This window comes from Gallus gallus, chromosome Z (genome assembly GCF_016699485.2).
Source record: "Gallus gallus isolate bGalGal1 chromosome Z, bGalGal1.mat.broiler.GRCg7b, whole genome shotgun sequence".
Taxonomy (NCBI): Eukaryota; Metazoa; Chordata; class Aves; order Galliformes; family Phasianidae; genus Gallus; species Gallus gallus.
This window is the reverse complement of record NC_052572.1, coordinates 2,429,291-2,453,530: the sequence shown is the minus strand read 5'-3', so window position 1 is coordinate 2,453,530 and position 24,240 is coordinate 2,429,291. Positions and strand designations below refer to the sequence as shown.

General features: G+C 41.4%; 1 protein-coding gene and 1 long non-coding RNA gene across 9 annotated transcripts in view; one reads left to right on the top strand and one right to left on the bottom strand.

The window, feature by feature from the left end:
• CZH18ORF25 (chromosome Z open reading frame, human C18orf25) overlaps positions 1–24,240 on the top strand; it is a 43,904-nt gene that overhangs the window by 10,272 nt on the left and 9,392 nt on the right. For 4 of the 8 annotated variants that reach the window (XM_004949037.5, XM_046905771.1, XM_015277419.4 and 1 more), the window contains 2 exons: positions 5,940–6,756; positions 11,375–11,425. In XM_004949037.5, coding sequence (XP_004949094.2) covers positions 6,033–6,756; positions 11,375–11,425 — 775 coding nt within the window. In that variant the 5' untranslated portion in view covers positions 5,940–6,032. Of the gene's footprint in view, positions 1–1,222; positions 1,305–5,939; positions 6,757–11,374; positions 11,426–13,091; positions 18,636–24,240 lie in introns of those variants that run through there. The other 4 variants (XM_046905770.1, XM_015277420.4, XM_015277421.4 and 1 more) reach the window with 4 other exon arrangements.
• Positions 1–24,240, bottom strand: part of LOC107051908 — a 31,467-nt gene that overhangs the window by 3,929 nt on the left and 3,298 nt on the right. Inside the window, exon 2 of the long non-coding RNA XR_001463888.3 lies at positions 90–193. This is a non-coding gene — a long non-coding RNA (uncharacterized LOC107051908). The remainder of the gene's footprint in view (positions 1–89; positions 194–24,240) is intronic.

The following is a 24,240-nucleotide window of genomic DNA, read 5'->3' as shown; positions in this document are numbered from 1 at the left end:
AGAAGAAAGAAAGAAATTGAAAGGAAAATCCACTATTTTATGAAATGGTATAGGATTAAGTAGTATACATTTGCCCATGACTCTCTTACCTCTTATTCCATCCATGCTCAATTGCTTTTGGTAAACGTGAGATAATCCACTGGAGACGGAAATAATTGTTTATGTGAATCTGAGTCACTGTATTCTTCAGTTCCTTATAAAGAGAAAAACATTTAGACTTAAGTGAAGACATCGGTATCTGTGACATTGGAGCTGTAAGATGTATTTCCTCTGGATGGACCTCTGAAGCTTTGTATTCTAAACAAGCAAATCCTGTGCAGCACTGCAGCTTAATTTCGTATTTATGTAGTCACTAACCATACTTTATATTATTTTAGGTGAAAATGTAGGTAGTTTCTCATTTTTCAAATGTAATTTCACTTGTAATGAGTGACTTGTGGTGTGAGGAGGTGGGTTCCAATTTTATTTTTCTGTCAGTGCTAAAATGGTATTAAAAGACGAAGTTTTGCTGGATATGTTTTAATCTGAAAATTCTTAGAACTGACATAGGAGTGGTCATAAGCAAGGAAAAGTGGTCTTCGGGGTGTGACTGGGCATGGTGGTACTTAAACTCATCTAGGTTCCTTTTCCATACAAGGTTGGACCAGGTGGTCTTTTGAGGTTCCTTCCTTCCTTCCAGCTGTCCTATGAAGTGTGTCAGTAGTCAACAAAACTGGCTTTTAAGAGAAAGCTGCTGAAAGGAACTCAGTTCTTCTGAAGTAAGAATGTGTCGTACCCACAGCTGCTGAGGGTGAGAGGTGTGATTTGCACTTTGTGTGTGTTGGGCATTCCTTATCACGAATCAGTTCAGTAGCACCTAAAAAGGTGATGTACAACTAAAGTGAAGCTATCGAGATGTTTATTAAGTATATCAGGCTCTATCGTGTTCTTGGGTGAAACTCATTTCCTACTGGCATGACAGTTCTAAAAAACCATATATTTTGCTGAGAACAAAGCAAGCAAAAATCCCATGGAAGGTGTGTACGTGTCCAGTTATTGACTGATAAAGAGCGTGCTTACCATCCTTGTTACAACTCTGTGTGTGTTAGTGCTTGTTAATAGCATAAAATTTACAACAGTTATTCTTAGAATTATTGTTATTCAGTAGCTACTAATACCTATATGTTTAAATTTCATTTTCTGCTTTTAATCCATCTTTTTGTCTTCAAAAATCTCTTCTCAGATGAAACAGTGCTGTGAAACAAACCCTTCAGTAGCCCCTCCTGTGCGTAGTTTGAGCTCAAGGTGATGGGAGCAAGCAGCAGGTAGCTTTCCATCAGAATCGTTTTTATCTGAAGGGATAATTTGTTCCTTGCCCTCCATTCCCTGGTCTTATTGCCAGCTCTGTCAGAACATTTTTTGTTTTCTGGTTTTGTTTTCTTCTGGCTTAGTGAAGTGAAATTATCCAAGAAAGAGCGAGCCAGCTTTGGTGCAAAGGAGGGAACAGGACTGCTCAGTTGTGACTGGGGGTAAAAAGAAAGATCTGGACTGGTGGCACTGAGCTGTAAGATTGGGTGGGCTGTCTGCTGAGCTGACCTTTGGAATCCCTCTGGCTTTCTTCACAGAAGCACATTTTTGTAAGAGTACAGATTATGTGCCTTTACAAATGACTGTGTGGTATAAAAGTATCTCCCATGTAAAGCTGTGGGTCGGTATTTAAAGGTTTCTGCATACTGGTACTTTCTTTGGTTAAAAGTAAAATCTAGCACAGAAGTTCTTATAGAATTGCTGGGTTTTTTTTTGTATCAGTATCTGCGTATCAGAAAAAGGAGAATGACATTTCTGAGCAGTGTCTAATTAAGTATCCATCTGTGTCTGTAAGAATCACAGCTTTAATTATTTTTTTCAGTGCTATATTCTCCTTTCAGAAACTGGTCTTTCTCTAATTCTACCTTGAGATCACCTTTTTTTAATGCTATTACTAGAAAAAAAGAGGGGCAAGAAAGAGCAGGTCTTTTTCAGTATTCCTCTTTATGATCTATGTATTTCTCAATCAGAACTAAGTCCATTTTTTTCTTTGATACGTTGCTTTCCTTGGCATAGATATGTTATTACCCCCACTGTCTGCATTCTTTCCTACAGCAAAGTCTGTTTGAGTCACGACAGACCCTCTTCCCTTGAGGTAAATGTGGAGTTCTTTTTTTTATATACATACTAATGCTAGAATTACTGCAGATATCACATAAGGTGGTAGGACTTACTGAGTCCATGGCATCTGGAGCCATAGTCGAAGCTGGTGATTGTCATCGATACCTGTAAAACCTCCTGGTGTCTAGGAGAGATTCCTAATGACTGGAGAAAGGCAGACATTGCCCCAAGGGCTAGGAGAAAGATCTGGTCAGCATCACCTCAGCATGAGGAAAATCACAGTGAAGGTTCTCCTGGAGGCCATTCACAAGCATGTGAGGGATGCAGAGGTGGTCGAAAAACAGCTGTCATTGATTTGTGAGTGGCAACTCTCGTGTGAGCAACCTGGTGCCTTCTGGGCTGAAATCAGTGACTGTGTGGGCAGCGGATGTGCATTGCCCTTGACTTCAGCAAGACCTTTGCCGTGGTTCTGTATGCTGTTGTGGTCAAATCAGTGAGACAGGGACTGTTCCTAACAACCTGGACAGTGGGATGAGGTGCACTCACTGAGTTTGTGGATGATGGCACACTGACAGGACGAGGCTATGGCCAACCTGATCTGATCAGTCTTGACTGGGACCAGGAGGTTGGAGCAGGCACCTTTGCACCTTTGGACCAGGTCCTTTGTGCAGAAAATTTCTGTGATTGCATGACTGTCAGAACTTGGTTTGTTAGAGCTTGGGGTTTTTTTGTGTGTGTTCTTCATAGAACTGTTTGAGTTGGAAAAGATGTGTGAAGTCCAGCTCCCCTGCAATGAACTTGTACAGCTAGATTAAATGCTTTCGCAACATGAGTTGGAAGAGGCCTGGCATGGTTTGAGTAGTCAAAATAAGATCATACGTAGTAATAATAAAAAAGCTTCTTTTCAAAATTGTATTCTTATCAAGCTCAAAACACAGAGATGAGACTTGTTTGGTTTCTTTTTTCCTGGCTGGTAGGCTAGCGAGATGGAAAGTCAAGTACTGATAATCTTATTTTTCCTTTGGGAGCTCTGGGGTATATGATGTTCCCAAATAAGACGCCTGTGAAAAATGAATCTCTAGTTCATTTTGGCTGCCCTTTAGCTTTGTGTTGAGCTCCATCCTTTGTTCTAAAAGGGTAGATGGTGCAAAAGCAGTTCTATGGTTCCTAGCTTTGACTTCAAAATGCATTTCTTTTGGCCATATAGTTTTTCTCTCCTTATGTATTTGAGCAGCCATATTTTTCCTTGCATAAGCAGAAATCAGATTTCAAAGTTCTTGGGAAAGGTGTTTTTCTTTTCAAAGCATACTGCCACAGGAAAAGCCAGGAGTTGCACCGGCATATATATACTACCCACCCCACTGTGTATAATTCTTGGCAAGCCATTTAGTCATCAAGTATGTTTCACTTTAAAATAGGAAAATTATTTGATAAGGTGGATTTGCAGATGGAATGTGTGGAAATACTGCTTTTACTACAGTATTGGGATGCCTTTGTCTCGGAACATGGGAATTCATCATGTGGGTTTGTTGACAGTGTGCTGTGGCCAAGAAAATAAATGGGCTCCTATGTGATATTTATTACCTACCTTAAATTAGCATCTCCATAAATTCTTTTTTTAAGTTGCTTTCAAGATAATTTTACTCAGTGCAAGTATAGGAGACATTTTCCCTTATATACATTTTCCTCTATTTTTTTCTTCTTTTTTTAGTTTATCTTGATGGAAAAGTCTTCTTACTATTTTTTCTTTTTTTTCTTGTATTCAGTAGACCTAGTTGTCATCCCTGTCTTTCTTGTGTTGTCTGTTATTAACTCAGCTTTCTTTCCATAACCGGTGTTTCCCATAAATATTTTCATAATTCTCTTGCATCATTTCATTCATTAGCCTGAAGGAGACGCAAACTCTATTTTAATATTCTTTTAAAAATGAAGTTTCAAAGTGAGATGGGGCAAATGGCACTGTAGAGAGCTTTTGACAGAACCTTTCTAAGTCTTGCTCTGTGCTACAGACAAGCAGCATGCAGTTACAGGCATCTGGGATGGATTGGGAAACTGAAGGAGGATAGATGGGTTAGAAAAACCTCTCGAAGGCATCCATACCATCATAGAATCACTTGGGTTGGAAGGAACCTCAAGGATCATGAATCTCCAACCCCATCACAGCTTGCAGGGCCAGCAACCTCCCCATTTAATACCAGCCCAGGCTGCCCAGGGCCCCTTCCAGCCTGGCTTTGAACACCTCCAGGGATGGACGGGGCATCCACAGCCTCTCTGGGCAGCTGTTCCAGCAGCTCACCACTCTCATAGGAAAGAACTTCCCCCTGACATCCAACCTAAATCTTCCCTCCTTCAACTTCAAACCATTTCCCTTTGTCCTGCCATTGTCTACCCTTGTATAGAGTTAATTCCTCTCCTGTTTGTGGGTTCCCTTTAGGTAACCATCTCAGGCTGCTGAAATACTAATCACCCTTTTCCAGTTAAATGTATTTTTCAAAGCAGCAGATTAAAGCTTAATATTGCTTTTCCTTATGTGCCTGTGCTTTTTTTTTTTTTTTTAAGTGCCATACATTTGTTTTTCACTGCTCTAAACCTGTGAGCAATTTGTTCCATACAATTCATCTGCAAGTGAATGTGGTAATTGAAAGATCCTCCTTCACTTTATTCTGCACTGAATCACAAATGAGGATTTGGGTCAAAGGCAGAGTGTGAAAAATTAAGATAAAATGATAAATACTGTATTGCTTTAAAAAAAAATCCCTGAAGGTGCTCTAGGTGCTTCTTAGTTGATAGTGTGCAAGTTATCGATCAGATCAGTAGCTTGATTTAAATACTTGTGCTGAAGAAATGCAATTTGTTAAAATATAATTTAAAGTAAATGTGGGACCGTGGTGTGGGTGGATGCTTTTTCTTGCTTGCAGCACATGCTATTTGATGCTGTTTTCTTGGCAGATATAGGAGAGAGTCTAGGCCAGCTTGTAGGTTCTCATACAGACAGGGCTTTTATGGCAGCCTTTCGAGGAGCACCCGAGTGGTGTTTTAAATGCGCCTAATAAGCTTTACACATGGCTTACCATCATTTCTCACTGCTGAGAGGAAATCTTTATTATATAGCCAAGGCTTCCATAGACATTGCCTGAAGTGTTGTAAATCCCATGTCCCTGAGAATATGGCATCACTTTGTAGTCTTGCTCTGTAATGTTCAGCAGCAACTTGGTTTCAAGCCAAAATGTCTGGATGTTGTTTATGCCACGTTGGTACTGTAAATTTGTCAATTACCATAAAAACATTATAAAAATTTTGAAGTTTGAAGTCCTGATCAACTGAAAATATATTTCTCATTGATATGGAAACAGACCTGTGTTCTGGTCTGTGCAGGCAGATGGCTACCAGGTCTGGGAATCTTCACTGCGGCTTTGTTCATAAGTGCTAAAATCCTCCATTAACATGTTTAAAGTTCTTGGTGAAGAAGTGAAGTAGTTAGCATATGTTGCTTAGAACACACTGGTTTAAGTTTTATAAAGAAAATGTTTAGAAATGCTTTTGTCGTTTTCTGATCTGCTCTGGTGTTCCATTGAGGTGAGCCCCGCCTATAATGTGATTCCAACCCTATCTTTTACAAATGTGAAACAAGGAGGAATAGATTGGTGTAACAGGATGAGTTCACAAGGAGAAAGTAAATAGAGAAAACCAATGTGGTGTTGAGTCATGCTGCCTGTAACTGAAAGCAACCAGTTGATTAGGTAATACTGTGAACGTTTGGACTGTGTGAGGTTGCGTGGGTCAATCATTCTCACTGCTCTGTTCTTGTGCAGGCCGCCGTATTGCTGAAAACCAGAACTAGCTGACCCCGTCTTCCAGGCTGCGTGCTCCATGCTTTGAGACCGAGAGGACCTTGGTGTTCTGAAATGAAGATGGAGGCAGTGGGAAAAGCAGAAGAACTTTTGGATTCAGAAGTTCCACCAAAGGCTTCTGAGAAGCAGGAGACAGCTCCTGATGAAGATGGACCTATAGAGCTGGAGACGCGTACTCAGAAAGACAGCGTGCCCGCTGCATCAGACTCTGCAGTGCTCTCTTCGATGCCTTGCTTACTGATGGAACTGAGACGAGACTCCTCGGAGTCTCAGCTAGCATCTGCAGAGAGCGATAAGCCAACGGGTGGTCGAGTTTATGAGAGTGACTCTTCTAATCATTGCATGCTTTCTCCTTCTTCCAGTGGGCATTTGGCTGACTCAGATACGTTGTCTTCCACAGAAGAGAATGAGCCCTGTCAAGCTGAAGCTGTTGTGGAAGAAGACCCTTCTGGGGTCTCTGGGGCTGCAGCTGGGAGGAAATCCAGGCGATCCAGGTCCGAAAGTGAAACCTCAACAATGGCTGCCAAGAAAAACCGACAGTCTGTTGATAAGCAGAACGGTCGAGTTACCAAGGTAAAAGGTCACCGAAGCCAAAAGCACAAAGAAAGAATCCGGCTGTTAAGGCAGAAACGGGAGGCAGCTGCTCGCAAGAAGTACAACCTGCTGCAGGACAGCAGTACCAGTGATAGTGACCTGACGTGTGACTCAAGCACGAGTTCATCAGATGATGATGAAGAGGTTTCAGGGAGCAGCAAGACAATCACTGCAGAGATACCAGGTAGAGGATGTTTTTTAAACTGAACTGTAACGCATCTGGCATCGTTTCTCAGCTGTCATGCTAAGTTAGATGAGTGACACTTGAGAAAACCCAGGAGAACTGCAGCTCTGTGTAAATTTGAAGACTGCAGTATATTAACAAGATATGGGCAAATTTTAAAATCCGTTCTGAGGTTTTAGTGCACTTTTGCACACTCAACAAATTTTAGAAGTGGTAGATTGGAGGAAGGACTGTCTTTGAATTCTGGAATTTTCAGATCTTTTCCTTTGTAAGCCTATATGAATTCCTATTAGCACTGTTAAATCCCATTAGATGGTGATAGTCTAATAAATTCATTCTTAAGATAAGTGGCCAGCTTTGCTTCCATATAGTAAGACAACAGTTTGGCAGCTGTGTTGGGGACAATATAGCATAACTCTTGCCTGTATTACAATAAGGCCCTACTCACTGTTGCACTGCTTTCAGCTCTCCGTTTCAGTGCATGACAAACGTACTTAGCCTTATTGCTAATTCTTGCAGATTGCAGCTGGTCACCTATTTTAGGACATAAATATGAATTTGTTTACACAGATGCCCAAGCTGTTTCTAGTTATAAATTTGCAGCATTTCAGACAAAGCTGTTACCATTTTTCTATGTGATTAGAATCTATAACATCTATGTTTTTAATTTTCTGACACATCCATGCTAAAAGATTGGAGGCAGCAAATTACAGGGAGATTCTTATGGTTTTATTAGTTGAACAAAGGATGACTTCTTAAAGTTTCTTGTCTGCTGAGTCTTTGTTTTATTAGCCCAAGTGCCATGGACAGGATGTTGTACACTGCTCTTACAGAATACTATACCATAGAACCATCATCATATGACAATCAAAAATAAAATGACGTAAGAATAAAGTTTTTGGCTCGCCAATTTTTACTGAGTTACATGACTTTTTGCCTTTTGTGCTCGAAGATTTTTTTTTGAGATAAGTTTAAGTTTACATAGGGCAAGAAAACTTAAAGGAAAACTGCAATAGCTGGTCTTCATTTTCTGAACTAATGCTTACTAGATGTCTTATTTGAAATATCTGCATCAGATTTTGCACATAATGGTCTCTGTTCTAACTGGCTTGATGACAGTGAACAATTTTGCTGCCATGAGAACTGGCCTTTCTCCCACATACTGCTAGGAAGCAGGTTGCACAAAGGAAGTTAATGTTTATTATTGGAAAGTCTGGGAAAGGCATATTCTTCTTGTAACGTGTAGTAAACTTTTAATAGATGCTCTAAAATTATTTTTGCCAATTTAGTAGTTGCTCAAACTTCTAGTTTTCATAGCTTTGTGCCTTTTTTTTTTTTAACTGTTTACACTTTGCAGGGCAATTAAGACTTAATATGAAGCCCATGGAAGAAAACTTTTATTGAGTTTTGAGACGGCTCAACCCCTCCCCTCCCAAAAGAAACCCTCAACAAATCCCCCAGGGTATATACTTCTGTTTTTTATGAAGTCATAAAGCACCTTATGACCCAAAAAGGTCCCACTTGGTATTTTTCAGGTCTGCCTGGATTTCTGACTTGCATTGCTGAGATTGGAAACCACTCTTGAGTACTTTTCTGAGCCACAGGTCTCCAGCATTTGAGTGTAGTGAAATGATTCCACTGTAGTATATGGAGAACTTGTAAATTTAATGATTATTAAACCAAGGCCTGATTTTTGCCTTCATTGCAGTATGTGGGTGTGCAAAAGCCAGCCTGGAGAACAGTGACCTTTATTATTAGCTCATAGCTCCTGTCATCCATGTAATAATAAATTACATTATGACATTAAAACCCTGGAATTAGGCACAATGCGTGCCTGTCAGATTGTGGTTTTCCTTTAGAGAGAAACATCTTTGGTTTGTAGGAAACTGGCTGCTAGTGCAAGAGAAAAACATGCTCTATAGAGATAAGGACAAAGGTAGCCAAAAATGCATCCTGTGCTCCTTTGGATTAATAAAGCATGGTCTTCACAGATGCAGTGAAGCTGCGAGCCTGGCAGGGACTCCCTGTGCTCCATTGCAGTGTCAGGTCCACATGCCTTCTGCAGTCCCTCTTGTTGGGCTTACAGAGAGCTTAGCTGAAGCTACTTTTCTGAACAGAAAGCATTTTTAATGCGCTTAGCGCTAGGCTCTAAACAGCCTCAAAAGTTAGGAATTAACAATTAGAAAATACTGCTTTCCTGGAAATTCAGCCATGGGTATCCTCTGCACAAAGTCCAGAATGAATAGACTTCATTTTTAATTTCACACTTGAACTTCATTGCCAAGAAACTGCAGTGCATCTGTCAGGACATAAGCAAGAAAAAGCACTTTCATTTACTTTTGAGGGGTACAAACTTCTTCAATGCAGAGGAATTTGTGTTTCCTGTTGTCTTACTGTATTTGGATGCCTCAGCAGTACTGTTTGTTCCAGCCTTGATGTGGCTTATTATAGGGACTGATTTTCAAACCTGTCTGTTGTCTGGAAAATAGCTGTGCCAACAGAGATGCTCTAAAACTTCTAGCGATAGTTCATTTAGTATGGCCTTTATAACAGAGGCTATGTGTAGGCTACATGTACTCTAACTCTTAACCTTCTGCTGAAACTTGTAACAGAAGATAGTTCACTTGTGTAAGGTCTGAAATTTAAGGTGCCAAATTTGAGAGTACGATGTTTTTTTCACGTCAATCACCACTTCCATCCTAATAGTGCAGTCATTTTTTTTTTCAAGCCATTCACATGACTGATTCTGAAATACAATAGGGTAGATGAGTAAGGCGAGGAAAACATTCAATTAGATGCACAATGGTGCCATGAACAGATGTAGTATTATTAGCTCTGTTTTGCTGTGTGTGCACCCAAGTTGTGAACTAAGCAGTTGTGCAGTAGAGTCAGTCCTCTGCTGAACTCCATTAAAATGCTTTGGCTTGTTTTAATTCTCCACAAGGACTGAAGAGTAGAGTTGAGATCTAATTGGTAATGCAGTAGGAACCAAGCACAATGTGATGTGTTATTCTTAATTTGGCACCATATATTTATTCAACCTGAAAATACAGGTTCTATCAAAATTCATGGATGCTACTGAGAATGTTTTTGACTGACCTGAGCAGTTGTAAGTTTGGGCTCTTTATTTCATTCAGTGCAATGTTTTTTAATTATTGCAGATGAGGAATAATCTATTATATCTTAATGGCTGAGCCTCTCTGTTGGCATTTAAAATGGTACTGTTCATTAAGGAATACCAGATAGCATTCACTTCAGGCATAAGGAGATGATCTTTGAGTCCTGAAACAGGTTCTGCTAGACTTACTGCTAATGGAAGATTTGTCTTTAAACAATTTCAAATTTAATCACGCAAATTAACTCTGAATGAAATTAGCATGACAATGAGCCTAGGAATCAATATTTATTTCTTTGTAAATGCTTTTCTTTGGAAGAAGGGCAGTTTGCTTAACAAATCATAACGTGAAAAAAATGGTCATTTTGCCACCATTGTGCTTTCTGCAACTCAAACTGAAGTCTGCACTGAAACAGGAGGAGATTACTGTTACAGGCTTTCAAAGATCTGTTTGAGTACTGATGCTGGAGAACGTATTGCAGCTCAGTGGTTTAAAAAGGAAAAGCAAAAGCAAACAAAAAAGAAGGACTTGTAAAGCATAGCAATCTAAAGGGAGGAGCACAGTATGTGCGAGCCAGTTTAGTTCCTCCTAAGGTTAGCCCACAGACCTTTGAATGGAGCATCTGCCGAGGGGTGAGTTTTATTGGAGTTGCACACAGTGGTATAATAGGGAAAAATCAGAGATCTGCAGTGAGATACTCATTTGGAAAGGCAAGGTAGCATAATGACTACACATGGTTCACTACTGCTGACTAGAATGGAGGTGCAGTGTACCTTAACTGTTATGCTGTCTGATGCTTTAAATTAAATAACTTTGGAGTTGGTGATTATTTGGATAGTATTTAATAGATCCCATAAAGAGACAGCGCTGGGAATTTCTTAGGTACTGTTGTGCAGGGGATCCTGTCTTGGCATAGCTTCTAATACTGTAGGTCTGCAAGCTTCAGGTTAGCAATGGGACCAGTTTGATAAATGCTAGCTCTTTTATATAATAAATAGAAATGCACTTTTAGACTTATCTTTTTTTTAACACTAAAGATAATGAGCAAAGAGGAAGTGAATAGAGCCTGTTTTAAGTAGAGCAGCAAAGGGAGCATTTGAAGCAGGTTGCTTTGCTGCCACTGTCAATTGTCGATATACTATGATGCCTTTAAAACAAAAAACTATATTACAGGGTAATATATCTTTCGGTACATAGGCCCTTTAGTTTACAAACCAGTTTTTTCAGCCTTGACTGTGCTAGTCCATTCTTAACTTTAGAAGCCTGGCTTATTTTATATCATGTACCACTATCAGTAATAGTTTTTATTTAAATTGCAGTTAAAATGTGCTTAATATTACTTAAAGGTGTCTACCTTAAACCTGTGACAGGCAGAAAGGGTCCTGTTCAGTTCTTTTGTCCTGGGATAAGATCCCTGACAGAAGAATGAATAGAACCACACTGGGTGTTCAACATTAGGAGCATGTGGACAGTGTAATACATATATTTTTTTTCTTTTTTAGGGAGTCAAAAGGCATTTAATATTCAAAAGGAACTACATTTTAGGAAAAAAGGTACTATTTTACTTGATTATTTTGAGTTAAATGCCATCATAGAGATGGAAGATAATTGCTATAGGGCAATTCATCTTTGAGCAGAGGACCAAAATGCTGAATTTCCAGCTTGCCTGGCAGGTAAACAGATGAGAGGAGACTTCCAAAGTAGGGTCTTAAATAGAAAGTCTCTGGCTCTCAAGTGCCAGAGTCTCATTGCTATGGCTTGAAAATAAAAAGGGAATAATCCTGGGCTTTGTTTAGCTGTTGCTTTCTGAAAGACTTCTGTATACCTCATTTAAATAGCTTTTAAAAGAATGTATTGATAGGTGATACTGTAATTTCATATACGCAGTGGAATCCCAGTGAAGAGTTAGTGCCTTATGCTTTTATTAGTAGTCTTTGCTAAGGCTGAGCAATGAGTTCTCTCATTCTTGGCATATTTTCTACTAATTTTAACTGAGAGGATCCCACAGGTTTCTTGTTAACATAGTAAATCTCTGGTTGAGACAGCTGCTTTGTGTAGTTGGATGTGATGTTTGTTTCATCATGGAATTACCATAGGTAATGTTCGTATGCTAGGATAGCAGGCAGGCATTGCTTGTTGTCTCTCAAACAGATCCAAAGCCCCGCTGTCCTGTGGTTTGTTGCTTCTTAGAGGTTTCCGGAGTGAACTAGAAAAGGCAGTGGTGTCTGTATGTTTTTTAGTTGGCATATAGAGTAGGATAATAAGGATGGCTTTGTCTTCTTGCTGCTAAAGTTCTTCCTGGTAATCCCAAAGTCATTCCAGTAACGTTTTGGCTAGATGGAAGGAGAACAACTTCCTTCCAGCTTTGCCCAATCTGTTGTTATTTTGCATTGACTTGAAGAAGTCACGTGAGAAATTGTGCATGGCCAGCTGCTAATTCTCAAGATGAAGGGCACCGTTTGGTTGGCGTGTCAGGCTTGTTGTTGGCATCCACATCGTCACTGACCTGTCCTGTGGGTTGTTCCTGTAGCTGTGTTTTCCTCTCAGACCCTACAAAAGTTGCTCCCACCTCGTGTGTCAGCACAGTATTCATGTATCTGTGTGCTTACGTGTGTGTTTCTGTCATGTGTTCTCTTCAATGGCGTTGAGTATCTTCCCCAGAGTTAAACCAAGAGTGGTAAGGTTTGGGCTTGGCTACTTCAGGCACTGCAGTCACCATCTTGGCCTTTATCTCTGTTACTGTGTGCAGTTTGGTGTGCGTTTATCAGCCCGTTACAAAAGGGTTCGAGTAGTAAAACACGTGTAGCTATTCAGATTTATCAGCTGAAACAGCGGTCTGTTGGATCAGAGCTTAACAGAAGCCAACCTCCTGATGTTGTGTGATGTTTCGGATGCCTTCCGTTGAAATCAAAATTGAAATTGCAAGGGAATTGGGCTAATTTGGTTCATAAAACAAAGAAGATCTTTGTGACGGAATCGTCTGAGAATTCTAGAATGAGAGTAATTTTGAAGCCAAAATTTATTATAACCTCAGTGAGTGCAAAATGTTATTTATTTTGACATGAACGATGTTGGTTAATTTGATGTTTGCTAATTCCTCCCCTGTGTTAAAATCCAAGGGACGCAATTAGAAAAGTTTGTTTTCCTAACATGCCTTAATAAACAATATGCTGTTCTTACTTAATGATGTCTCATCAAATGGCCTCAATGTCTTTAAAGCTGGCTTCAGTCGTGCTGGGGGATCTGGAGGAGCGACCAGGGAAATTCCAGGATTGCTTGACAGGGGCACCGTGTGGGATAGGAACTGCATAGGCAATGTCCTGGAAGAGGCCATGAACTGCTTTGCCGAGATGCAGAGGCAGACAGAGGAGAAATTTCGCATGTGGATAGAAAAGCTAACCCGTCTTGACACGGATGAAGAAAGCAAGCAGCAACTGGAGCCCAGGGAACCTAAAATGCAACTAGTTGGCCAAAGAGTCCCCCCTACCACACAGTCAGGGGCTTTCATACAGATGCCTGATAGCCAAGTACTTCCTCAGCAGTCGTTTAATTCTTACATGGGCTGTCAGAATGTCGATGCTACGCTAGAGTTTCCAGCGACTTTTAATAACAATTTTCCACCTATCTTTCCAGAGAATGGGAATATTGCAGAGCCTGATTTGAATCAATCATAAACTTAAAGAAAAAAATATATATACATATATATATATATATATATATACATACATATATCTCGTATCTTTGCAATCTTGGTGTTACTTTGGATTATGCTAAAAACAAGGTTTGCTTTTCATATTTATTTGTTTTGTTTTTCCCTTCTGGGTTTGATTACCATGGCAACTTTGTTTTAATTTATAGAGAGTATATATGTAGTTTAAATAAAAAACAAACAACAAAACAAAGCCAGAAAACAAAACACAGCATACCTATGTGCATGTGCCAGCACAGACATAAACACCTGTAAAGGGAGCGGGTGGGTGGGGAAACGCTGTGGGCTTTCATCAGCTGACTTGGGAAGATATAAGTTAGAATCCTTTGGAGTTTAAGTACTCCAGAAGCCATAGAGCTGCGTTTGTTACAATAGGAGCTTTAGGACTGTTCATCCAAATGCTCTTCCTGCATGTTAAAGCATTTATATAAGGAAATAAGTTTCATATTTAAAGATGTACCCTCGAGAACCAGACTAGATACAGACCCGTAACATTTCCTTAGCTCTGTGCTCACTCCCAAGTTCTGCAGCTTGAATGCGGCACACATTACTTTTTCTTCTTCCTTTTCAGGCAGAAGTAATAAATAAGCTTACCCTGAAGATTTAGCTATATATAACCAATGTGCACAACTGACATTTTGTCTCCCGTTTAGTAGATCATTTCTGTCCGGAGTTTTTATTAATGTCACTGCTGTGTTGCATATGGCATATTTATGGAAGCAGCTGTCCTTAAAGCGTGTGCAAAAATATGCACACGTATACATACGAATGTGGTCAGTTTGGGTGGAAATCCATCTCTAACTTCAGGTGTCTGGTTTAGCTGTTCTGCAGATCTCAGGAAAGAGAGAAGCGCCTACAGAGGATATCCCCTGGCAGTGTCTTCCTCTTCCGTGAGTTATCTCAGCTCCCAAACAGATAAGATAACTTTGGGCTAAAGTTAGGCGAGATGAATCACGCCCAAAGCACGTGTGTGTGCATGCATGACCCGTGCACACAAAGCACTGCTGCTTCCCTATGTATATACGAGCAATCTGCATCCTTCATGCTGCAATACAAGTAGTGGTGTCAGTCCTGAGATAAGCTGGTGGACAGGTTGGTTCTTTGCACAGGAATTTAAGCAAAAGGCATGACAGACAGATCAGTAAGCGCTGTGCTGGTCTGAAAGTGTGGTTTGCTGCTCCGGGTCGGAGCCAGAGCTTCTGAACCACGCTGGAATGCCACTGAGATGGTTATTTTACCTGAGACTGGGAATGCCAGGACGTTAGTTTCATTTAAGTAATACAATAACTTGCAATCGTGTGGATTTTTTTATACTGATAGTTATCCTGAATAGGCAGGCTTGAAAACTGTGATGTTTAAAGTAGAATTAATTTAACATGTATATTAGAAACCTCTATTTAATTCTTACTGCTATCGCTACACGCAGGGATTGCTGTTCACCTCTCCAAGTAAGGCCTTTCTTCACGTGAAGTAACTTCTCCATAGCTACCAAAAAATGTACGCTCCTCATCAGTTAGAACTTGTTAAACGATTCTAATGCAAATAAAGCAGAAATTGTGATAAAGGAAGTGGAGAGTCTTTGCATAGGCATAGTTTAAGCAAAGAGAACGCTGTAGGTCTCTTTAGGCTCTGTTACTTCGGTTCTTACACATCAGTCGCTGCTGATTACTTATTTATTTTTAATTATTTTAGTGCAGTTCCTTTCCTTTCTGTTGGAATTTAGCACTGCGTCTTCCACAGCTCTTAATTTCTTCCTTCCTGATGTCGGTGGGTGTTTTTTTCCATCAGTCTGTAGGTTTTGGATCAATCCCGCAAAGGAAACCCAACGAATGCTTTTTTATTCTCGGCGTAACACTCTCATGGGTGCTTCAACATTATTATTTTCCTCCATTAAAAAAAAAAAAGAAAAAGAAAAATGCCTGATGCCTTCATTAAAAGGGAGCTTAGAGAGCTGTGTTACTTTGAGAGGACTTGCCTGGAGGACTGTGCAGGAGGCGGTTTTTAAGGACCGGAATAAATTCTTTGCAGATGACCTTCGCGCATAATTTTGATACAAAGATTTTTGATATAACCTTAGGAGAAAACTCCCTCATCCGAAATGCTCTGCATTTTTAAATGACCTGTAGGTAAGCGTCACGTGGGTTAAATTATGTCAATTGCCATTTAATACGCTTGTCTTGTTTAAAATCAAGATCCTTTCAGGGAAGATAATTTACTGATATAAGAGAAAAAAAAAAAAAAAAAAGTCCTTCTGTTGTTCATAGATTTGCTACGTATACCTTTATGACAATGATAAGAGCAGCATATTTCAAAGCATGACAACTTTATGAGCCTTCCCATGCATGCAGAAGCAGCTTTTTGCAGTGACTGCTTTCCTTCCATGCGCAGGCATCGCTTTGACTCGGTGTCTCTGTAAGCATGCTGTTAACTTTTTTTAATAAATAAAATAGTACACGTGGGGCAATTAAGTATTTCCAAACCAATTTTGTAAGGGGATCTGCTGAACGTATTTTTTCGCTCAGATGTAAACTGACTTTTATGTACTGATCTCATAAATGGAGATTAACTTTGGGGATGTAGCCAGTGAAATCTCTGCCAACCTTCAGTGTCGTGTTCAGTGTTTTTTCTTTCCTTCTTCAAAAAATGGAAACCACACACATCAGAGCCTTCAGCCGTCCTAACTCCCTTCAGTGCATGAGTTAGGGTGCGTGAGGGAATACCTGCTCTGTTGTTGCTGAGATGAGGCAGGAGCATCCGACGGCTTCGGAGCACCACGACGCAGTGCCCTGCAGGCAGCAGTGCCAGCGCTGTGATGTCTCTGTGTTTCAGGTTGGGCATCTCTTTGAGCCAGCAGCTTTCAGGGCTCCTGATAGGTAACTACAGATTTTCGTGGGCTTATTTTTTTTGTTTGTTTGTTTGTTCTTCTGGAAAACTGGAAATATTCTTGCTGTAGTACATGACTGCGGTTGGTTTGTCGTGGTTTCCATTCTAGGCTTATTTTCAAAGGGCTTTGACTAGAAACTTTCAGGGAGTTAGAACTTCTTTAGCTGAAATTTTAGCATCGGTTTTGATCTCATCCATTAAAGTGTTTCATCAAAGTAGTCCACGTTTATGTAAGGGTATCAGGAGCAATCTCTCGCTCCCGCTTGAAGATAGGTTTTGAATGTCCGTTTGCGTTCCCATCTCAACACGTTGCTCCAAAAACGCTGAGTTTAGCAAACAGAAATGAGTAGGAGTTCTGCCCAGAGCTGGAATTTTTATACTTTTCCTACGTCTTATACTTCAGAATGGAGGAAAGAAACTGTTTGTTTGTTTCCTAAATAATTACTTGCAATTTTACGGCTTTGAAAGAGCAAACACATCAGGATAGATCAGCTGCTGCAGACAGGTAGAGCTCCGGTGGCCCATTCGAGCTCCTGGATTACCATTTTTAACATCGAATTAAGCCTGAATTTGCAGGGCTTATTTAGGAAATAAATACATGTTTTTTAAAGCAGCCCACGGCGCGAAACAAATTCCAAGTCAGTATTTCTATTGCAAAAAGTGGGACAAAAAAAGAACCCCCCAGCAACACAACATGTTAGACCTTCGGACAGACTGTTCTTTGGTGTTAGGGCAGAATAATCCAGGCAGAGGTACAGACCTGTATTTAAGTTCATGGTGTCTTGTAGCGTTGTTGCAGGACTGTGGGGATACTTTATTGGAGCTGCTAAACTCAGGAGCGGAGGACCAATCTTGACTCCAATGAACTGGGGTTATGTCTGATGGTTATTTTGCAAACTGAAGCATATTTATGTTATGACAGATGTTTCTCGTTGATGTATTTTGTGTCACATACTGTAAATGTCACCAAAGGCATTGGAAGTTAAATCCTAGCCCCATTAAAACCGGTAGAATGCTTCTACCCGTTTCAATGGGGCTAGAGGTTCACCTCATTGAAAGCTGAACTTGCTGAGCAGTTCTTTGGATGCAGACTGCTTTCAGGGACCCCCTGCCCCATGGGAGGTGTAAGGTGGGATCCCTGAGCAGATGCTCCTGTAACAGTGGAGGTCTGCATTGGGAGCACTCGAACAGCTTGTACTGTAGAAGCGAAATCCTCAGGCTGATTGATGAGGATGGACAGCACTTTGCAAAACCACAAAGCTAGAAAACAGCCTTTCTGACAGATTTTATTAGTCTCACGGTGTTGGATCAGCACAACGAAGGCACATGGAAAACAAGCTGATTAAATTAGAAGTGATTTTGAGAGCTGTGTTAAATCTCAGGCTAGCCAGGCAGCGGTGAGCCTGGATCAGGTGCTGCATTGAGCCCTGCCATGGGGAGGATGCAGTGTGCACTCCCCACATCTCCAGCTCTAAGGGTTCTGATTGCAAACAGTGATGTTTTTTGGAGAGGTGCATCTGCTCACCAGCCCTGTGCAGCTGTAAGTCGCATTCACACGGGGCCGTTTCTGTTCTCATAGCAAGAGTGATACGTCTGCTTCCACAATTAGGGGGTCATGAAGCAGCACCAGTGAAAACGAGCTCTGTCTCCACGTGAAGCACACACTGCTGACATGCTCAGCAAACAGCCATGTATCTCCACGTGCCTTTGCTGAATGCACAGTGAGAATAGCTTTGTGTCCCTCTGTGCAATCTGGTGAAACGAATCCAATCCATTTTCCGTCTGCTCATCAAAAAAGCCTGAAAGGATATGAATGTTGGTCAGCGAGACTTGCATTTGAGACCTCTTCTGGTGCGATGCATTATAAGCAATCCGGTCTGAGAACAGACACTCACTTGATCGTGTTGTTTGAACTTCACTGTTTTATAGTTTACTGTGTGAAATGAAGGAAACTGTGAAAGAAATTGATGCATTGGTCCTTTTTTTTTTTTTTTTTTTTTCCTGTTGTTGTTGCTCACCTTATGATTTTAGGGAGAATGTTGTTGTTACACTACTGTTGTTTTTCTTCTTTCTTTTCCCAATTGTAGTGACCATGTATTCTTCGCCTAACCCTGTACATTCTGAAATGTAACTCCTGTAACCTGGAATAAATAAATAAACCTAAATAGCAATGAAGCGTTTCATGTTGCTAAACAACCTAGAGGAAGCAAAGGTCTCCTGCCCCCATCCTCCTCTGGGGGACTGCAGTGAAGGTAGCTGGTTTATGCCATGCAGATGCTTTGGCTGTAGCGCTGGGTTGTGTCTTAAGTAATACCAGGTTTGCAATATCTACCTGGAACAAAAGAAGCAGTTCCTTTAGCTCATAGTCTTAATGATGCAGCCGTTCTGTTCAGGTGAAGCTTATGGATGTGTCTGCTGCCAAACTTGCAGTGAAATCCTCTAGATGGTAGCTGCTGGCGTGCAAAATCTTATTGCCTTGCTTACTGCAGTGATAATTGGAGCTTTTTATTTATGTACGGTTATTAAGGTCCGTTCTTTGTTTTGCATAATCTCCAAGCAAATGTAATTCTCTTAAATCCATGTGAGGTGTAAACGATGGCATTTTGAGGATCTTTTATTCTTTTGAAATGTCTCGGTTTTCTCTTTTTTATTGATATAAAAGCCAGCTCAGCTTAATTATGAAGCAGCCCTTGCTCTTTGGGCTTGCACGCATACCTGAGTCCCTCCGTGCTGCCTTTTTAGCTTTTGCATGCTGCAAGAAAGCATTCCCAAGCACTATTTTTAAACTCAGTGATTTTGCAGTTAAAATTATCTCAGCGATTGGAGGGGAGCGTTGTTTTCAGCAGCACTGAGCTCCCCTCCTTGTTAGCCCTGAGCACATCTCTGCGTGCCTCCGTCCCCCCATTGGCAAAGCGAGGTGAAGAGCCACCTCAGAACCCTCTGAGCTCAGCAATGGAAAGCTTTGTTAAGAATAGAGGGCTGTCATTATTACTGTGATTATTATGGTACCTCTTCTGCACGCTGGGAAGCTTTGTGGTGGTGTTCACACCTAAGCAAGGCTTCACTCGTTGACTCTAGAGGGCAATTCTAGCCAACATAATTAGGCTATTAATTTTGGAGCAATTTCCATTGGGATTGCCCTCTGGAGACTTCAGTCTTTTTGCTCAGTTTGCATGGAAGAGGTCAGGAATTGAAGTACATAAGGCAGCGTAAACCCCATCCTGAGGCCTAGCAGTCACCTCTCTGAGCTTCAGTGGTGCAGAGATTGGTGCCACGATGGAGCCTCAGCTCCATGCTGGAGTGGGAGGAAGATGATGGTGAGGTTCAAACCATCAGCCTTCACCATCCATTCCTGTATGAGGTCCCCCTGAGTTCCTCCATCCAGCAGTGAGCTGAGGGTTCCGTGCCCAAATCTAAGAAAGCTGAAGAGCCAGAATGGCTGTAGGGACTGAATTCCCCATTTCAGGTTCTGATACCCTCTGTTTTCCTATGATAAACTGTCCCGCATTGATGAACGGCTATTGCAGCACAAAGGTAACAGTGCTTTGTATGGCACCGCTGCTTTTAGTTTTGACGAGCTCTGTAGAATGAAGGGAGAATTGGACACTTGGAAGTGTTGTCCCTGTGATGACCTCTGAAAAAAAAATAGTAGGTCTTTCCCTCCTCCTGTTCGCAGTAAATGTCAGCAGCTGTATTTTGCTGCCGGTACTTATTAACTTTCAGCCCTTGTCTTTTTCAAGCATTTCGTGCTTTAGTGGTGCATTCCAGCCTATCACCAGCGAAATGCACATTTTCCATCTACCTTGGGTTCTCAGAAGGTGCAAATTTTTGCTAAAGGAGCAAACCCCCTAATTCTGCTCCATTAAGCTGTGATTCCGTCATAGTTTTGCTTTCCTTTGATTTTTCTGCCTTTGTTTTTTCTTGTCTTTAACAACTGGCTATGATGAAGAGCAGCTCCACAAAAGACGAACTGGTGGTGCTTTCAGTGGATCTTTTTACCTTTACCACCTGAATGCATTTTTTCGGGTCCCATTCCCCAGCTAAAGCCAGTCGCTCTTATTGCACAGCACCGTGCCATCACCTTGCATCACATCATCAGATGATGGTGTAGTTGGCCAGTCAAGTGTCTCCTACCTTAACCCCTCCTGTCCTGTCCCTGTGGCATGCAAAAGGAAGCAGGCTTTGGGGATTGGAAGTATTTTAGAGGATTTTTTGGTACGCCTTTGCTGCAGTTCCCATCTTGTTGTCCCTCTGACACGCCGAAGCATCTATTGCTTGTTTCTTCCTATGGGTGTTGAATTTCCTAGGGGTTGCTGCAGTTACCGTGGCCGTTTGCTGGTGGTAGGTATGGGTAACCCTGGCACCGGGGTCCTTGAACTCCTAGTCTGCTTTTGAAAGGCAAGGCTGAGAGAAGCACAAACGGTCCTCTGCTTGGTTGCTTTGCAAATAGGCGGCTTGCTTGTTTGCAGAACTTCAAATTGGTGGCTCGTAACGCTGACAAACGTAATTACAGTATGTAAATTATATTGAAAGTATTTTTGTCTGTCTGATGTATGCTAAATTTAAGCTAAGTTATAAGGCGTGCTCTTTGGAAGTGTGGAAGATACAAGAGTGGAGCTACAGATAACAAGTTTATGCTTGTATTTCCTACTGATGAAGACTTTCGCACAAGTTATTTCTATGGGTAGGTGATGAGAATATCACTCTGCATGTATATACATTTATTATACATTTTTGCATGATTATACATGTAGGAGTGGTACAATTTTGACTTGAGACTATCGGTGCCTTTTGTCCAAATATAATTGTACTTGTGCAGACTTGTCTATCTAAATCAAATCTCGCTTCTGTTTTCGGAGGCGTTCGTAAGAAGTGAGAGGAGCAAAGACTCAAAGGAGCAGAATGCGGGTCTTGAGATTTCATTTAACCTGATTCCAAAATGGTCAAATAGTCAATATTGTACTTGACCCTCGTATCTTCTGCACTCGACTGTTTATTTTTATGGATCATACTATACATGTTCACGCTGAACTCTGATGATGAGACTGAAAGGGAACGTTCCACTCGTGATTCGGTCCAGTCGTAACTTCTGCATGTAATTCAGCCACCCCCTTGCACAAATAATTTGCTGAACATCAGCCGGCTCAATTCCGAGCTTGGAAAGCCATTATTGTGTTATTGCCTTTTCCAAAGCAAAAGATTGCCTTTCAGTTAATTATCAGGATTTCTTTCCCAGTCATAATCATCAGCGTTTCATGTTGCGAACAGATTGGTCTTTGATGCATTGGCATTTAACTACTCATTTATTTTATTTTATTTTTTTTCGGGTCTGTTTTAAGTTTGTAATACAATGTCGTTTTACAGTCGTTGTTCTGGAGGCAGGTCTGGTCTGATTATTTCTTCGTGTGAATTTCTCCACACCTCATTGCAAAACTGAAGCAATGCAACTGAAGCAATATGGTCACTCTTTAATGAAGAATGTTGCTAATGACAATTGGCTTTTCCTAGAATAGTGTGTTGAATTATATTTCAGGGTAGAAGTTACTCATGAAATCCTTGCTAGAAACAGCTCCTCAGATTCAAATCCTTCTAGATTTGAATCTTTCAGTTCATTGCATTCTTTCTGTCTTCAGCAGTAGACATTTGCTCCTTCCAAACGAGACCAGTCTTCCCTTTCAACACAGCAAAGTGCAAAGGTTTGCACTTGGGCTGGAGGAATTCCAGGCTTTTATACAGACTGGAAGGGGCAGTCCTTGAGAGCAGCCCTGCAGAGAAGGACCTGGGGGTCCTGGTGGATGAAAAACTGAACATGAGCCAGCAGTGTGCTCTTACAGCTCGGAAAGCAAATGGTATCCTGGGCTCCATCATGAGAGGGGTGTCCAGCAGGGACAGGGAGGGGATTGTCACTCTCTATTCTGCCCCCATGAGGCCCCACCTGGAGTATTGTGTCCAGGTATGGAGCCCCCAGTACAAGAAAGACAGAGAGCTGTTGGAGAGGGTCCAGAGGAGAGTCACAGAGATGATCAGAGGGCTGGAGCACCTCCCCTACAAAGACAGGCTGAGGGAGCTGGGCGTGTTCAGCCTGGAGAAGAGAAGGCTATGGGGTGACCTTTATTGCAGCCTTTCAGTACCTAAAGGGAATCTATAAACAGGAGAGGAGTCAACTCTTTGAAAGGGTAGATAACAGCAGGACAAGAGGAAATGGTTTTAAGTTGAAGGAGGGAAGATTTAGGTTGGATGTCAGGGTTCTTCCCTATGAGAGTGGTGAGGTACTGGAACAGCTGCCCAGAGAGGCTGTGGGTGCCCCGTCCATCCCTGGAGGTGTTCAAGGCCAGGTTGGATGGGGCCCTGGGCAGCCTGGGCTGGTATTAAATGTGGAGGTTGGTGGCCGTGCCTGTGCTGGGGGGGTTGGAGCTTCATCATCCTTGAGATCCCTTCCAACCCGGGCCATTCTGTGATTCTGAACCTTTTTTTTTCTTTTTTTTATTCCTTGTGTTTTTATTAAAAAAATGTCAGTTGTCATTTTGCAGTGCTGACGGTCCTGTCTTCCTCAGCACGTAATCAGTGTCCCATTGGAGTGACACTGTGTGTAGCATGTAATGAAGAAGTCCCCTGGGCATGCAACTGCCCGCGCTCCTGTGGAGCTGTGCAAAGTGCAATGCTTTGGTCCAGAACATTTTTGCATTTCCTGCTCATTTCTATGGCTGAAGACTGAGCCCAAACAAAGCTTTCATTCTGCCATTTGAGAAGCAAGAACCCCAAGCGTTGCCACCCACTCTGAACTGATAAACTGTAGTAATTAGCTGAGGCAAAGTGTCTGAATTAAGATGTGCATCCTTCCAACATCACGGTATTTGTCCAAGCTTTCTTTGCTCCTACATTGATCTTTATCTTGAATTCGACTTCTTTTTTTTTTCTGAGCCTCTTCTGTTTCTGGTCTGCTTTCCAACAATGGGGGATTTTCACACCTCAGAAAGAAGATACACCGTTGTAGTAAAATGGACCAAACCCACCTTTCTGTTACCCCTCAGTAATAGATTTCAGAATCACAGAATGGCTTGGGTTGGAGGAGACCTTGGAGATGATTGAGCTCCAATCTCCTGCCATGCACTGCTTGCCAGCCAGTAGATCAGGCTGCCCACGATGACATCCAGCCTTCCCTTGAGCACCTCCATAGGGGTGTTCTCAAGCCTCACTCAAGTCCAAGGCTATTTGCAGCTCCCAGGCACTGACAACACAAGGAATCCATATACACACATTGAGGCCAGCCAGGCTAGCTCCGTATCCACACTATGCTGTGTGCAAATACTTGCATGTATGTCCTTGTCTGCCTCTGTAAGAGTGTGAGACTTGTCCAAGAACTCAGATTTACTTGGTCACCATCTATGCCATCGTAATAAAATTACACAGATAAGATACCCTACAGAAGATCAGCTTATTAATGCTTAATCAGTTGTTATTATTTATTATTCAAATATTAGAGAGATAAGAAATTCAAGAAGAAAACGTTATTTGTAACTATCATTGACATCTATTGAAGGCAGTCGTAAGATACATTGCTTTTATACAAATCACCTTTATGGCTTCTACTAATGATGCAAGCAGTTCCTTCTCCCTCTTTCCTCCCCTCTTTGGCAGCCAAAAGCACATATGGTAGTTAGAGAGAAGCATATTTATCACTGCACACCATAGTTCTGCTTCTTGTTAGCCTCGATTTTGGAAAACAAAGCCAAAAGCATTGCAGTTTTGAAAAATTCCCCTGTCCCTGGCAGATAG